The sequence below is a fragment of the Colossoma macropomum genome, unplaced genomic scaffold (assembly GCF_904425465.1).
Source record: "Colossoma macropomum unplaced genomic scaffold, Colossoma_macropomum, whole genome shotgun sequence".
NCBI lineage: Eukaryota > Metazoa > Chordata > Actinopteri > Characiformes > Serrasalmidae > Colossoma > Colossoma macropomum.
Window position 1 is genome coordinate 22,464,947 of NW_023494804.1, and position 15,727 is coordinate 22,480,673.

Below are 15,727 nucleotides of genomic sequence, written 5' to 3' on the forward strand. Positions count from 1 at the left end.
TGGCTATTGCTTTACAAATTACAATTGAGGCAAAATATACAATATGGAATAAATGTACACCACAAATTATGTCTGTCCTACATTACCATTATAAATTAGAAAAAAGGCTACGCTAGACCTCAGAAAGACTTAAAATCCTTTATATGGCTGCACACGACAGAGAAATAAGAGAGGTTTTCCACACATACCTCACAAGCCAAGCCTGTCCTGAACCTGTGAGCCGTCTGCTTATGAAAGTGTCCCAAAGTTCTCTTTACTCACTAGTTCCCTCACCGTAACCTCTGGTACTAATTAAGACAGATTACGAAATTATTCCTTTGCTAATCTTTTCAGGGACTGCCTATTTGCGCAAACTCACAACTTAAAACCCTACCCACTAAACAAACAAATAAACAATCACAACAAAGCACAGAAGACACAGAAAACACTTGTAAAAAGCAAAAAATCATGTTCGAGTCACAGAAAGTGTGGAATAAACTGAAAAGATGCAGAAGAAGATAAGTGAGTAATGAACCGTCAATATTTATACAAAAAGATGCTGGGACATGATTATGGTGTCAGAGCACTTCCTCAATTAAACAGAAAGAACAGTTTAAAGCTAAAATGACGGTGTACAATACGAATGAGTTACTGTAACTGTAGTTTATTATGTACATTTTATATATTAACATATAGGAGAAGTTTACTCAGCAGTTGAACTCAAATTAGTTTGAGTTACATAAAGGCTGGTGTACGGACAGTGTAACAGGCTTGTTGACGCAACTATATTCTACATGCGTTCAGCAATTAATTAGTAACATGCATGTGTGCATTTGCATTTGTGTGTACAGCATCAAATGCAGCGCAGGGGAAATGAAAGGTGATCAGTGCTCAGTTGTTTCACCAGGAGCTGAATGAAGTGAGTATTATGTATCATTTCTTCCTCATTGGACTGAGAGTGTCTTTGTTGTTGCATTAGAGGCACAGCAGTAGAGAGTTTACACCAGGGCTGGTTAATTCTTGTCCTTTACAGCCACAGCACTGCACATGTTAATATTTTCCCTTCTCCAGCGCACCTGACCACATAACAGCTGCTAAAACAGTCCATGCCAGATAAAGGCCCAGAAAATAGCACCATTGACATCAGCACATTCAGATAGTGGAAAAGGCTTAAACCAACCCACAGCATTTCATTCTTTTCCTCAATTTATCGAATACCACTTATTTTTCCAAATTTCTGCACAATTCCATCATCAAGATGTAAACAAAGTCATCCAGAGTGGTAAGATTTCTTTACATGGGAACCAGGGGTCTCAATGTCTAATGGGGAACCGGGGGTCTAAATATCTACATTGTAAATACAGCCACTTTATTTACTATCCCAAATGACCAGTGAATCTACATGGCCTTTAATTTTTATATGTGATGTTAAAAATAGTAAAATTGTAATTTAAAAAAATAACTTTCCTTAAGGACTTTTTGTTACCGTTCAATGTCCCGTATGAACCCATCTGCCATGAATGGCTTTTAAAAAATACATTTTAGGCCAAAACCTGGTCTCAAAACCATTTTAAAACAATGTCTCTGATATCCGGCAGCAAATTCATAATCATTTCACATAATAACGTTTAGTGATGTAGCTTTTAAAGTCATTAAACACTACGGTTGTCTGGTTACCATCACCACTGCTGTGAACACATCTAATGCTGTTGTCCCACCCCCCCGCACTGGGCTGTGTGCAGTGCAACTGTGTTCTCTGGAGTGTTGTAGCTCCATCCAATATCTTGGGTGGTATTGAATTGGAGAGATCCAGAACTGATCATTCAACATCAGTACCTTACCTCACTAACGCTCTTGTGGCTGAATGCAATCAGATCCTCATAGCAGCGTTCCAACATCTAGCATAAAGCCTTCCCAGAAGAGTAGATGTTCATTTAATTTCAGGAGAAATTGCTGGATAAACAGGTGTCTACCAATTTTTAGACATTTCTGTGCTCAATACAATGCCCCCCATCCCCCTCTAAAAAAAAATAAAAGCTTAAACAGCTTTGAAATAGCACACACATCACATGCATACACATGATACTTTTAGATTCTGTTTTGTAGTGCAATAAGAAGCTTTTTAAGAGCATGATTTACAAATGGTAAAAGTGTGAACTGGATTATCCACAGTCTTGCAAACAACTAGATTAGGTGACGTAAAGGGTCCAGAAATAGGCCCAAGCGGAACCCCTTTTGCTGAACTGATTCGTTATTGGTTATTAACTCCTTTCTCCCATAAAGCTTTTCTCACAAAGCAGGATTTCTTGCTTAGACAGCTAACTTTAAACTTAAGTTTAATCTAACCCTGGACTTACTGTCTCACAACAATTTATGCTGCACGTCCAACAAACCATGTTCTCACAAAGGACAGTGAGCTTCACAAAACCTAACAAATGCAACCTCGGTTAACTCATTTTACAACTGGGATTAACAACTTTCTCTGTTAACCCAAGTTTAGATAGTCAGGCTGTGATAAATCCTCGGGTGCATGTCAATAAAAGCGTGACGTTTATAACAAACAGTCAATCGTGTAAAACGTGAGGTGGAGTCAAGCAGCTTATTTTTCAAAGAAGGAAGAAATCGTACTACATCAGTATGTAGAAAGTAAAGCATCTTCGTGGCCTTTTTCAAAGAACGCACCAGCATGTAGCACCCCAAAAGTCCTTTAAAGCATGCACTCCTCGCATGTCCTCAATGCTCAATAGACTCCATTTCAGCTAACACAAAATTGTTTTCACTATAGTGACTTGAGTGCTGGTAGCTCCCCCTTGTGGACAATCTAGTTAAATGTGAATGAGTGAGTGAGTGAGTGAGTGAGTGAGAATGTGAGTGAGTGCGAGAGTTACAAGCCAGGTCTACGAGGTGCTTCGCATCTAAAAAATTTGCCTCCTCATGTTTCATGCAACTGGCTGTTTGTCACAATCATCACCCTTTCATCTGCATATGCATGAAAACTATTAACAACATGTGTATCTAAGCTTGGTCAGTTTGATTTTTTTTATTTAACCTTTAACTTAACCAGGCAAGTCATAAAGAACATATTCTTATATACAATGGTGACCTGGCAAGCAACAGAAGCTGTCTGGGTAAGAAGAAAAAAAATCATAGGGTAAAGGCAGCAAACACTTTCCGCTGTTAATCACAGTTATAAAACAAGGGAAAAAGGGGAATTCCATTAATTTCCAATCCAAATTTCTGCAAAATGAAGATAAATGATTAAGATAAAGTCATTTAGAGTGGTCTGATATGTAATGCTCCATTCTAGAGAAACGTACCTAGTCAGAATTGTTCACAGTGGTGGTGATAGGAACCAGATAAAGAGAGCTGGGAACAGAGGAGGAAACTCTGAGAAGCTTGGGCAGGAATTCTGAGGCAGCTTGCTGAAACTGAGGAAGCCAGACCCCCCTTGTTTCTCAGCAAGAGAGAGCAGTCATGGAAGAGTGGGAGGAGACTGGTGTTGGTAGGATGTGATGTTTTCGTCAGGGGAAACTGAAAGGAGAGGGGAGAATTTATAGGGCATAGAATGTAGAGGGGGATGAGTTTCGGGTGTGGTCCGTCTCCAAAACTTTAGTTTGGGAGAACTCCATAAATACTACTTCAAAGAAATGTGTGACATGAAATTGTTATGAACATGCTGCATGACACTGTTTATAATAGCTTTGAGAAGGTTCTGGCCTATAACATATTTTTAGTCCATTCATGGTGGAGAGATACATGCAGGACAAAATAGTCCCCAGAAAATGTATTTTTTCAGCTTTTCAGTATTTTACCATCACCGACATAATATATAAAAACTCAAGACATGTGTAGGTTCACTAGCTGTTTTGGATAGTACATTTGCTGGCTATTTTTGCATTGTAGACACGGCGACGCCTGATTCCTATCACCACCACTGTAAAGAAATCGGAGTCTGTAAGTTTCTCTATAATGCACATGATTTCACATCAAATCACTTTGAATAACACTGTTTACATGGCAAAGATTTAACTGCTCAAACCTTTTGAAAAATCAGTGGAATTATAAATATATAATTATTCTGCTGAATCTGGGTCAGGAACCCTGTTTATATTGAATGTGCATAAGACAGGGCTCAGGTCTACCAGATGTGGACTAATCCGGCACACCTGCTGGCAGACCAATGGGAAAGCAGCATGAGAAAAATTACACCTGGAGGGTAAAAACTGACTGCATCAAGTCACCAATTGACACAGCAGATTCGGAGGCCTTCTCTATAAGCATTAACACACCCTTACAAAAACCGTTACAGACTGAAAAGCTGTCGGAAAACATTAACAACATACTGCAATATGTTCCATTTGGGCGTATCCTAATTCGAAATGGAATCAGCATCCCTTGCTAATGATCCAAATGTCAGGCATACACTCCACATACATCACACACCCAGCCTGGAGACAGACAATAGCCCTTTATCATTAAAAAACTAGACTCAGGGATATGGGTCGAGCAGCGCGAGTACTTGTTGTTTACATTTGGTGGAGATGGAGGAGAACACAAATGCTAGCTGACGTAAAAAGGCAACCACGTGACGCATTCAGAGCAAGTCAGCAAACAGGGACATCCATCACCGCAATGAAGTTTAAATGGCAGGTGGGAATTAATGTAAGCAGTCTAAAACACCCTGAGGCAGCTTCAGACATAAAGACTTTCCATTGTAACTCTACTAGGACAGAATGACACATTCATACTTCATTAAAATACACTGAGACGTCAATATGAGTCAAACCTAATGCTGCTCTGAGTTTGTCTGCTTACTGTTCTGCTCTGCTTCAGTGCCTAAGGAAAGTGCAGCATCTGAAGGAATATCTGTGTTGAGTTTTTGCATATGGAAATGACCACGGTCCACAGTGCCAGTGGGTTTTAGTCTAGTTCCACCTATATGGTCATGAGGAAGTCAATTCTTCAGTATTTGTTCAGTTTATTTCCCTCTTGACAAAACCAAGTCTTCCCTGCATTCTCTAAAAGCAAAGTGAGCAGGCTGTATAACAGAGCTTGGCCATATGACTATATTTATCCTTATCATGATAAATTACATCACAAAATGACAAAATATGCTTATGGTTATCACCAGTACTTAAAAAACACTTAGCAATTGCATGTTTGACTAAAGAGAGTCTTGTTTAATTGGGTTTAGTGCAGCACAGTATGTAAAATGCTGAAAACAAATAACTGAATTCATAGTTTTTGACTGTATTTTTAAAATGTGACACTATTTTGTCTCTTCTAACTTAAAACGTCAGAAAAAAATACTAACATATCGTGTATCGTGAAATACTTCCTGAAGTATCGTGATATGACATTTTACGATATCGCCCACCTTTGCTGTATAACCTCATTAAACCTAAAAACTCACTTCACTACCTTCTAAAGGCACAAGAAAAAGCATTTTTGTAAAGTACTGAACAGACTATAGTTTATCATATGCTAATATGATACAAATACATAACACTGAATTTAAACACGTGGCTAATTCGCACCACAGTATTCAAGCCAAACTTCTTCACGTTAGCCTGTTTGTGTTTTGTGCTCAAGCTCCGCGCTTCTCGGTAACAGCTCGGACACGCTCTCGGAAAAAGAAACTTAAAAAAGGTTCAAACTTACCCACGAAGTTACTGTAGAGAGGCTGTGTTTTAAAAACCGGTTTTCTTCAGCCGTGTGCTCTTTTTGTCAGAGCAGCTTCTCGTTCACAGCTGACGTACAGCCGACTTGCTCGTGTAGAGTACGCGCTTAATGATTCAGCGGTGTCTGATTCATAGACGAATCGGTTCCTCGGAACAGGTTCTTTTTCAATAAACTGGTCGAACCGACTCACAAGTCAAACTGAATCGACCTTTTGCAACATCTACACAATGCTGAAGACTTGTAATAAAATTCAGATGATATGCTTTTCAAATTGAATCATAACATGAAATGCAATGTTATAACATGTTTCATATTAAAAGGCTTATATTTTGGAAAAAAAATGTCTCAATATTTTTAAAATAAAAGCGTTTGATGTAGTATGCACACACTGTTAAAATTTAAAAATGTACTGATCACTCCCCACACTTATGTCATATGTGTAAACTAAACTCAAACGTACATATTTCACCCTATTAAACTACAGCAGTTTAGCCCCGCCCGTTCACAATGAAGTTATAAAAAGTGTTTCATCCCTGGTTGCTTTTTGAATGAAGTACATGAGGGAGATTTTTTTTATAATATAAAATATTTTTTCAAACATTAGATGATTTTAATCATAACTACTCATATAGTGCTGTGTGGCTCCAGCTGTGTATGTGCAATTCTCATTGTGTGTGTGTGTGTGTGTCTGTGAGTGATCTTGAGTTTGGGGCAGGGAGGTGTAGTAGTGTGTGCCAAGAAGGCCTCATCAAAAGCTGTGACCTGGAGCGGCACACTCACAGTGAGACTCTGTTTGTGCTATAAAAGTATTAAAAATGTCTTTAAAAAAAGAAAAGCATATATGTAGCAGATATTTAATTGAAAACACATACATTTAAAATAATAGATAAAGTAGATAAAGCTTAAAGGCCTTGGCCTGAGTATTTGGCCTGTAATTATTTTTAAAAAGTACATTACTTCTTAGATTGGAAATAAGAGAAAAAATGTAAAAAAAATAAAATAAAATAATAATGACATCAATAATTACGTGAATAATGGGGTGAAAAACGAATTAGAGAAATTATCTAAGGTTTGGTAATAAGGGTGTTCAAAGTGACCATGACATTTGGAGATACTGGTGTGCAAATCAAAAGGTTTGAAACATTTGGGCAGGGCAAGGAGAGGCAAGGTGATGACCCCTCTTTGACCAGAGAAGAGTATAAAACTGTGGGTTTTTGTGCGTTGTTGCCTGGGCCAACTTCAGATTAACACTTGTTTGCTGGAGTGCATTAACTTTCAGTATGTGTCTTTTCCTGCCAATCCTGAGTTTTATTTTAATTTTGAGTCTGGAGCAAAACTGCATAGACTGTATGGACAAAAGTATTGGGACACCTACACATTACACCTACAGGAGCTTTTATGACATCCCATTCTAAATCTATAGGCATTCATATGGAGTTGCTCCCTCCTTTGCAGCTACAACAGCTTCCACTCTTCTGGGAAAGCTTTCTACAAGATTTTGGAGTTTGTCTGTGGGAATTTTTGCCCATTCATCCAGAAGAGCATTTGTGAGGTCAGACACTGATGTTGGATGAGAGGGCCTGGCTCACAATCTCCGTTCTCATTCATTCCAAAGGTATTCAGTGGGGTAGAGGTCAGGGCTCTGTGTGGGCCAGTTAAGTTCTTCCACACCAAACTCACCCAGTCATGTCTTTATGGCTGGAAAATGTTCTTGGAAAAACAAACTATTACTGTTTTACTAAGTAAAACCACAGAAGTGTCGCATGTGGACCTGAGGGAAAAAAATAATAGTAAAAACAATATTCAGGATATGTAGCATATGGGCTCTTTAAGAACAACTTCTTTAGACTTTCTTACATTTTCTTTGTCAATAGCCAACTCCTTTTGTGTGCTGTGTGTGCCCAGTCCTGTTCTTAGTATGAGTATGATTTCACTAGTGAATGGATCGAATGTCATTAAATAATTTTTTTCATGAGCAAACTTTACTGCCTATACAAATGGTTTTACAAACAGTGAATGAAGGCAGAAGTGTGCCAAAGAGTACTACACCAACATATAGGCAACACAACATAAAACAGTATTGGGTACGAGAGGATTCAAGGTACATAAATACATTTCAAGATCTGTTACAAGACATAAAATACAGGATCTTTTGGTAAATGTACATTTAAGTACATTTTGTAAAGTATTGACCAGACTGTAGATTATCATATGCTAATATGACCCAAATATGTAATACTAAATTTAAACACGTGGGTTATAGAATTTTGCCAAAAATGTCAATAAATTCACGAACGTCATTGTATATGGAGGAGATGATAAAACAGTATCACTTATGAATCAATGAATTGTTGATTCACACTATTGATTCATTGAAGCTGACCGTTCAAAAGAATCGATTCGGTAAACTGAATCGAATTTACCTTAACAATTCTGGTGCCTTTTATGCAGGTTTACCTTGCTGAGTTTTCCATTTTATAGACACATTTATGACTATGAAGGTAAAACCCAGAGCTTGCTGTCCTCTACTGGCCACCAAAACGTCCACTGAAACTATAAAAACTAAAACAAAAAGGAGCATCCTAGCACATTAGCAGTGATGATGACAGCACTTGAATCTTTGGTATCAGTCAATGGAGTTCAACCAATAGAAGATGTTTTCCTTCCCCTATCCCCCCCAAAAATGTTATAATCTTGTTTGTAATTTTAGTTATGTCATTTTACAGTTTTGGGGTGATTCAGGGAGACTAGCGTGCTAGCTCTCTCAGTTCAGGCTGTTTAAAATGGGCAGCTTAACTTATGTATGGACTAGATCTAAATTGTTACAATAATGCTGTATTGAACATCTATAACAGGGTACTGGCCTAATCTATTGTCCATACTATACAGACTAGTTTCAAATAGGTAAAATTATGTGGATTCATTGGTGCATATCTGTAGCTGTATTTACCCTGTTGAAAAAACTGGACACACCAGCATAATTTCAAGGCTGGTCTATGGTGGGCAATGCTGGTTTGTACTGGTCATGCTAACTGACTAGCACACCAGCATCTGAAACACAACATGTGCTGGTTTTGCTGATGACCAACCATGCTGGTCTATGCTGGCTGTTCTAACAGGGTAGCCAACAGTCTTCATTAATATTTATGTTTAATGTGGTAGTGATGCTGAAGTGAGTTTAAAAGTCAAGGCGCCAATGATGCTAGACATTCGATTTTGGAGTACAGGAGCACCACCACCACACTGCCCCCACCACCCCGGCAGGGAAATAAATAGAAAATAGACTTCGCTCTTGCTCTCGCTCTTGCTCTCACTCTGTGTCTGAATGGTGAGTAAAAAGTGCAATATGGAGAACATGCTGTCTGACGGTCATTTTAGAGGTCTATTTATGTTTTGCAGCTGATGTAATGAGAACTCAGACTTTCATCTTATGATGAGTGGATCACGGACATATGGTGTCTGATATTTTAATGCGTTATATCCGTAACCTAGCTAGCTAGCTAACTGCTGGGCCATGCTTCTAAAACTGAGGTCACACATGCTCCTGTTATAAGTTGGCAAGGTCATATTGGCGGACGTGGTGGAGAAATTTCTCATGTGCCTTATTGTGTAAAGTACAATTGCTGGGAAACACTATGAGCATGGATTTTAGGGAGGAGGAAACATAATACTTAGCTTAGCCTACTTAACGTATCATACCACCAGCCACCACACTCTGCTAAATGAACCCTGCTGAAAAAAAAAAAAACAGCACAGACCAGCAAGCATTTCATGCTGGTTTATGTTGGCCTGGTGCTGTTTTAGTGTTGGTTCATACCAGCATCAGTACACAACATATGCTGGTTTTGCTGGTGACCAGCCATGTCCAGCTGTTTCCATTTTGGTTTAAATGCTACCCAAGTTCATAAAGTACAACAGCAAATATTTTTGTACTGTTTTCCATTTAATACAGATCAAATAGAATTTATTAATCACTGCTCTCTGTTTTTATGCTGTCCCAACTGGAATTGTAATACTATTATTACTATTTTTTTTTGTAAAATAATATGTCAGAGCGTCTATCAAATACATTAATGTAAATGTTTTAATCACAAATGCAAAAACTGGTTATGGTCACAGACTTGTTGCTGTGGTTTAGGACACAGTAAGACTTACTTTGAACTAAAAATTATAGGCAGTGATTTTAGACAATAGGTATTGTGCCAAAGTGGTTTTAAAAGCAGACATCAAGTAAGCCTAACAAGCATTTCCAAAAGTTATCCCTTTTGTCATGTTTTCAGCCCTGTGCTTAATCTGCATCTGCAAAACAGATCCTTAAAAAATAAACCCTTTATTTAATATCTCCGTAACCGCCCCCATTCTTTATGATTTCCCCCTTCCTGCTTCTCAGATTTAGGCTAAAGTTCATGTTTTTGTGCTCGTTTTGACAGAAATCACAAACTTAAAGCCATTTGTTATGACCTGTTAAGCACTGGTGGTCTGCGATCCACACTGGGGTAACCTTTGCCACAGTTGGCTTTCAGACGGCTGTGAGGATCAAGATCTCCCAAACATGGGATGCAGAACTTTAAGTGTTTTACTAAATCACCAGAGTGCAATTACAGTCTGGGTTTAAGCATACATGTACTTCCTCAGTCTCACACTGTTTGAAACACATCGTTTGATGGTGCCTCATTTGCTCCCAGCTGCAGAGGCAGACAGGTACAGACTGCAAAACTTTGGGCACCTTTGGTCAATATACATGTTTTGTTGATTTTCTAAGTGAAGGTAAGTTAACACATCCTCTACAGAGAACACTGTTCTGCACATTTTAATGTATAATCACAGTTTATTTGCTGAATTTAATGTATTGGCTAAAAAACCCCACAGTGGCACATTATATATATAAACAGCATTTATATGATCAACAGAATGCAGAATGAGTTTCAAGAGAGAACGGTGGCCTTGTGAGGAAGCATCAACCTCTGCTAGGCCTCTTGTTGCGTAGCCCCCTGGTGAGACACCTGTGGTAAACAGAAAATGACCTCAGCTCTATATCAGTTTCCTTGCACAAACACAGCTGACTCTGCTGGAAACTGCTGCACAGGAAAGAAACACTTCTATTCTTATACACTCATACTGCTTGTACAAGAAAGAACTTGCTATACATTATGACCATACTGATAAACATTTTGATGTTTAACTCCTTGTTGGCATTTTACATATCTCAGTTCCAAAGTTGTGACAGTATGTGAAATGCAAATAAAACAGAAAGTGATTTGTAAATACACTTTGATCTGTATTAAATGAAAACAGTACAAGGATAAGATATTTAATGTTTCTCCTGATCAACTTCCTTAGCAACTATCAACAAATTGTTTTTTTTTAATATACACTCATTCTAAAGGCCTGCAACACATTCCAAAAAACCAGAAACATTGTGAAAAAAATGTTTTAAAGAGGTGATGCAGTCATGTTCAGGTATAAGAGAAACATTCAGGAAAGGCCTAGTGGTTTAATCAAGGATTAGAGGGTCAAAGCTCACCATTTTGCCAAAATATGCTTCAGTGAATAATCAAACAATTTAAGAACAACATTCTCCAACAAGCAAGTGCAAAGTTTTAGGTATTTCACCCTTTACAGAGCATCATATCATCACAAGATTCACAAAATCAAGAGAAATCTCTGTGCATAAAAAGGGAAAGACTAAAAACCACAAATGAATACCCATGACCTTTGATCCCTTAGAAGGCACTGCATTAAAAACCAGCATGCTTCTGAGATGGGTCTCACCACAAGAACACTTTGACAAACCATTGTCAATAAACACTGTTCATCATTGCATCTACAAAGGCAAGTTAAGACTATACTATACACGGTGGAAGCCACATGTCAACAACATCCAAAGCCCCCATGGACTACTTTGGGCTCAAGCTCATCTGGAATGGACTGATTGTTGAATGACGTCTGACGAGCCAGCTTTTCAGATTATTTATGAAATTAATTGATATTGTGTTCCTGGAGCCAAAGAAGAAAAGGACCATCCAGACTGTTACCAGCAAGTTCAAAAGACAGGATAATGTGATGTTATGGGAGTGCATAACCTGCACAATGCAGTTAAGGCACCATTACACTGAAAAATACATACACATTTTGGAGAAATACATGCTGGCTTCTAGATGATGTCTTTTTCAGGGACGTCTATTTGTGTTAATAAACATGACAATGCCAAACCACATTCTGCAGAACTTCTGCAAGACTTGTGTAACTGAAGAAAGACAAAAAAAATCACTTGGAATGACATATATACAAAAATCTGTTCATGAAGTAAAGCATCAAATATTGTGTTTTTGTTTTTTCAATGTAATACAGATGAAACAGAAACAGCTACTATTCACTGCTTTCTTTTTTTAGCATTCCACAAACTGTCCCAACTTTTTAGGAGTTAAATTTTGTACAATAGATAATTTTTTTTGGCTATCATATCAAAACTTTTTCATATCAAAATTTTTATATGAAAAGCATACATTCCTTCTTCTTGTTTGTTTTGTGAAAATGCCAGTTGCTCTTTACATTCTGTGAACATTTCATGACCAATGGGAAAAACATGGTCTGTGTTTGAAACTTCAACATACACTGTATGGACAAAGTATTGGGACACACCTCTTAATCATTGTATTCATGTGTTTCACTCAGTCCCATTGCCACAGGTTTATAAAATCAAGCAGCTTTCCCTGCACTCTGCCTTTACAAACATTTATGAAAGAATGGGACATGCTAAAGAGCTCACTGAATCCAAGCGTGGTGCTATAATAGGATGCCACTGTTGCAAAAAGTCAGGTCACAAAACATCTTCCCTCCGAGTTGTGCCAGGCTCAACTGTGAGTGGTAATATTGAAAAGCAGAAGCGTTTAGGAACCACGGCAACTCAGCCACAAAGTGTCAGAGCATGTAAAGTTACAGAGCGAGTCGCTGACTATAAAGTTTGGTGGAGGAGAGATGCTATGGGGTTGGTTTTCAGGGGTTGGCGTCGACCCCTTAGTTCCAGTAAAGGGAAATCTTAATGCTTTAGTATAACAAGATGTTTTGAACAAGGCCTTTTTCTGTCCTAGCATGATTGAACCCCTGTGCACAAAGCAAGGTCCATAAAGGCAGGGCTGGGTGAGTTTTGTGTGGAAGAACTTGACTGGCCCACACAGAGCCCTGATCTCTACCCCATTGAACACCTTTGGGATGAACTAGAATGAAGACTGCGAGTCAGGCCCTCTCATCCAACATCAGTGTCTGACCTCACAATTGCTCCTCTGGATAAATGGGCAAAAATTCCCACAGACACACTCAAATTTTGTAGAAAGCTTCCCAGAATAGTAGAAGCTGTTATAGCTGGGGACCAACTCCATATGAATGCCTATGGATTTAGAATAGGATGTTATAAAAGCTCCTGTAGGTGTAATGTGTAGGTGTCCCAATACTTTTGTCCATATAGTTTGCATTAAAATATATATGATATGCCATTTTCCTTCTACCATTTCAGAGATGTTTCGTTACCATTTCAGATAAACAAGGCTTTGTTACAACAGTGTTTTAATGTGTTTATAATCACCTGCTGCTCAAGGTCAGTGATTTCCTTTTGACGTTTCACCATGAGCTCATCATGTGTTGTTAACTCCAGGGATAATTTGGAGAGCCTTCTGGACTGAGAGTCCATCATCTCCTATAAGGAGACAAACAAAAACAGCTCTGATAAACTTCAGTCAGAGACATTCTCAGCAGCTATAAAGGAATGCACGTCAACACAAGATAAGCCAAAGAATTAACCTTGAGCTGAGCGATGTTTACTGGAGAGTGCGCCTTTGCGGCTGAGCCACTTAACAGTAGAACTATAGCGAGCACTTTCTTTATCCGCTGAACTGCTCCATTCTGGCTAGTCTTTAGGGCACCCAGCTCATCTCTCAGCCTCCAGGCGGCAGTCTGCAGCCTCTCCCCTCTGGCAGTGAGCAACTGGAGGTCAGCCTTTACCTGAGATAAATGATAACATGAAGGTATTTGAAGACATTTCATGGTGTACGATTCATATCACTGGGGTTTATTAAAGTGAAATGGAGACAATGCACTAGCAAATGGGCAGAGCCTGCCACATTCAAGTAATGCTATTAAAAACTACAATTAACTATAAGACCATTTTTTATTCTTTACTTTCTTTAAAAACTTTTAACCAAAATTTTATTTTGCATCATTACATCCACTTTGTGCATACTCTAGCTTCCAAATGCTTGCCTGACTTACATGTATGTGAAGTCAGATTCAACAATTAACAAATGGCTGTCCAGCTACACTGTGAAGTTTTGTTCATTTGTATAGCTCACAGTAAGTCATGCTATGTCCTAAACCACATCAACAAGCAACTTTAATGAAGAGCTGGATGTGGTTTGACCAGGTTGAGAGAAGTTTTACGGCATATTTACAGAAAAAATTTAGCTAACTATTAACAATGTTAGCTTTTTAGGTCAAGCACTAAACTAAAGAAGCAAAATTTGTGCCCATATCTTGGATGGTCAAACACATCTGAGGTTTCATTTTTTTCCATTTTTTCCCCATTCCTTTACTAACACACTCTAAATGTGGCTACTTTGACAAACTCTGTGCTACAGTTTTTCATTAGGTTAAATGGAATTTTTGTCAATGACCTCAAGCTCACAACTGTTGCTATGAAAGAACACATTTGTGGGTGGAGCATAGACATTTCAATTAGCATTATGCAAATTACACCATGGCAATAGGTGCCTAGATGTTTCCATTCACTGATAGCTGCATTAGCATATTCAGTCAGCATTATATTGGTATCATAAATGGTATCATATCACCCACCCTTACCTGAGCCTTCATTCTTCCAACCTTCTTCCCTCGTCTTCTGACCTCCTCCAAAGCTTGCATCTGTCTGTCCAGTTCCACAGACACCACACTGTCCTGCCTGACCAAGCGCCCAGTGCTCTCATCCAGGTCAGACAGCAGCTGTTTCTGGCCCAAGGAGAGAAGCTCCAGCTGGGATGGCTCCAGGTGCCGGTGGCCCTCTGAGGTAGTTGCATTGGTTCTGTGGAAATGTCCTGCCATGCAAGGGCCAAACAAAAAGATGAGCCAGAGAAGATACTGGAGCTTCATGGCTGTTTGATGCTGCTGATGCTCCCTGTATTCTCCACACGTTGCGTTCTGCACTGCTGCTTTTGGCCTTGTGGGGAGGGTTTACAGAGAGAAGTAAACAGTTAAGGCAGTTGCTCACGTTGGAAGCTGCCTGCCCCTCAAGCCCTGCCTGTAGCTCACAGCTCAAAACCGGCTGAGTCTAAAGAGCCTCAGAACAATCCGCTAGCGGCTAAACCTTCAGCTGCTCAAGCAGAAGCCAAACATCACTCCCAGACTCAAGTGCTGCACTGTAAAGCCAAATGTTTAGATTCTAAACACTTTCCTGTAATACCTTGCAGTGTTTTGTTAAGCTGTTTGCCTTTAGCATCAAGTAAACATGAGTGTTAAAGCAAAAAAACTCTTATTTTCAAATAATATTCATGATTCATTTGAGATTTTAAACACAGTAAAGCTTACCACAGTTTGTTCTCTAAAAGAAAAAGAGCTCAAGTAAGCATTCTTTTATAAACGATTTCAGAAAACTGTTTAAAGCCTAAATAGTTACAATATGGAGGGAACTTAAATGCCCATAAACTGTTCAAATGTGTCAAACACATACTGTTATCTTATTTAGAGTGTAGAGTGTTCAAAATTTCTCCATAATTAAACAGTTCAGATGCAAGCAAAGTCATTTAGAGTGGTTTGATGTAAAGTACACTTTGCTGGAAAAACTTACAAAGTCTGAATTGTTCACAGTGGTGGTGAAAGGAACCAGACGTCTGAAGTGTTTATTGCCTCCAAAAGCTAGCCCACAGAAAGCAATTACATAGAATGGTCACAAAAATACTATCCCATGTCTGAAACATTGTTTTACAATAGTTTTGAGATAAAGTTTTCACCTAAAGCATATTAATAAAAATACATCAAATGGTGGAGAGATACATGCAGAGTAAATGTCCCCAAAGAAAAT

At 38.7% G+C, this 15,727-nt stretch overlaps 2 protein-coding genes across 4 annotated transcripts in view; both read right to left on the bottom strand.

The window, feature by feature from the left end:
• pip5k1ba (phosphatidylinositol-4-phosphate 5-kinase, type I, beta a) overlaps positions 1-5,775 on the bottom strand; it is a 28,153-nt gene extending 22,378 nt beyond the window's left edge. For 2 of the 3 annotated variants that reach the window (XM_036594941.1, XM_036594939.1), the window contains exon 1: positions 5,641-5,775. The gene's annotated coding sequence lies outside the window, so the exon portion shown is untranslated. Of the gene's footprint in view, positions 1-3,296; positions 3,511-5,640 lie in introns of all 3 variants that reach the window. The other variant, XM_036594940.1, reaches the window with a different exon arrangement.
• Positions 5,776-10,567: 4,792 nt separating this feature from the next.
• On the bottom strand, positions 10,568-14,854 carry LOC118824923. Its single transcript, XM_036595389.1, has 4 exons — positions 14,515-14,854; positions 13,459-13,659; positions 13,244-13,354; positions 10,568-10,664 (listed from the first exon to the last, which is right to left on the bottom strand). Exons 1-4 carry the CDS (start codon positions 14,797-14,799, stop codon positions 10,629-10,631), a joined length of 633 nt encoding a protein of 210 aa, XP_036451282.1. The 5' UTR covers positions 14,800-14,854; the 3' UTR covers positions 10,568-10,628.
• Between the last annotated feature and the right edge of the window lie 873 nt (positions 14,855-15,727).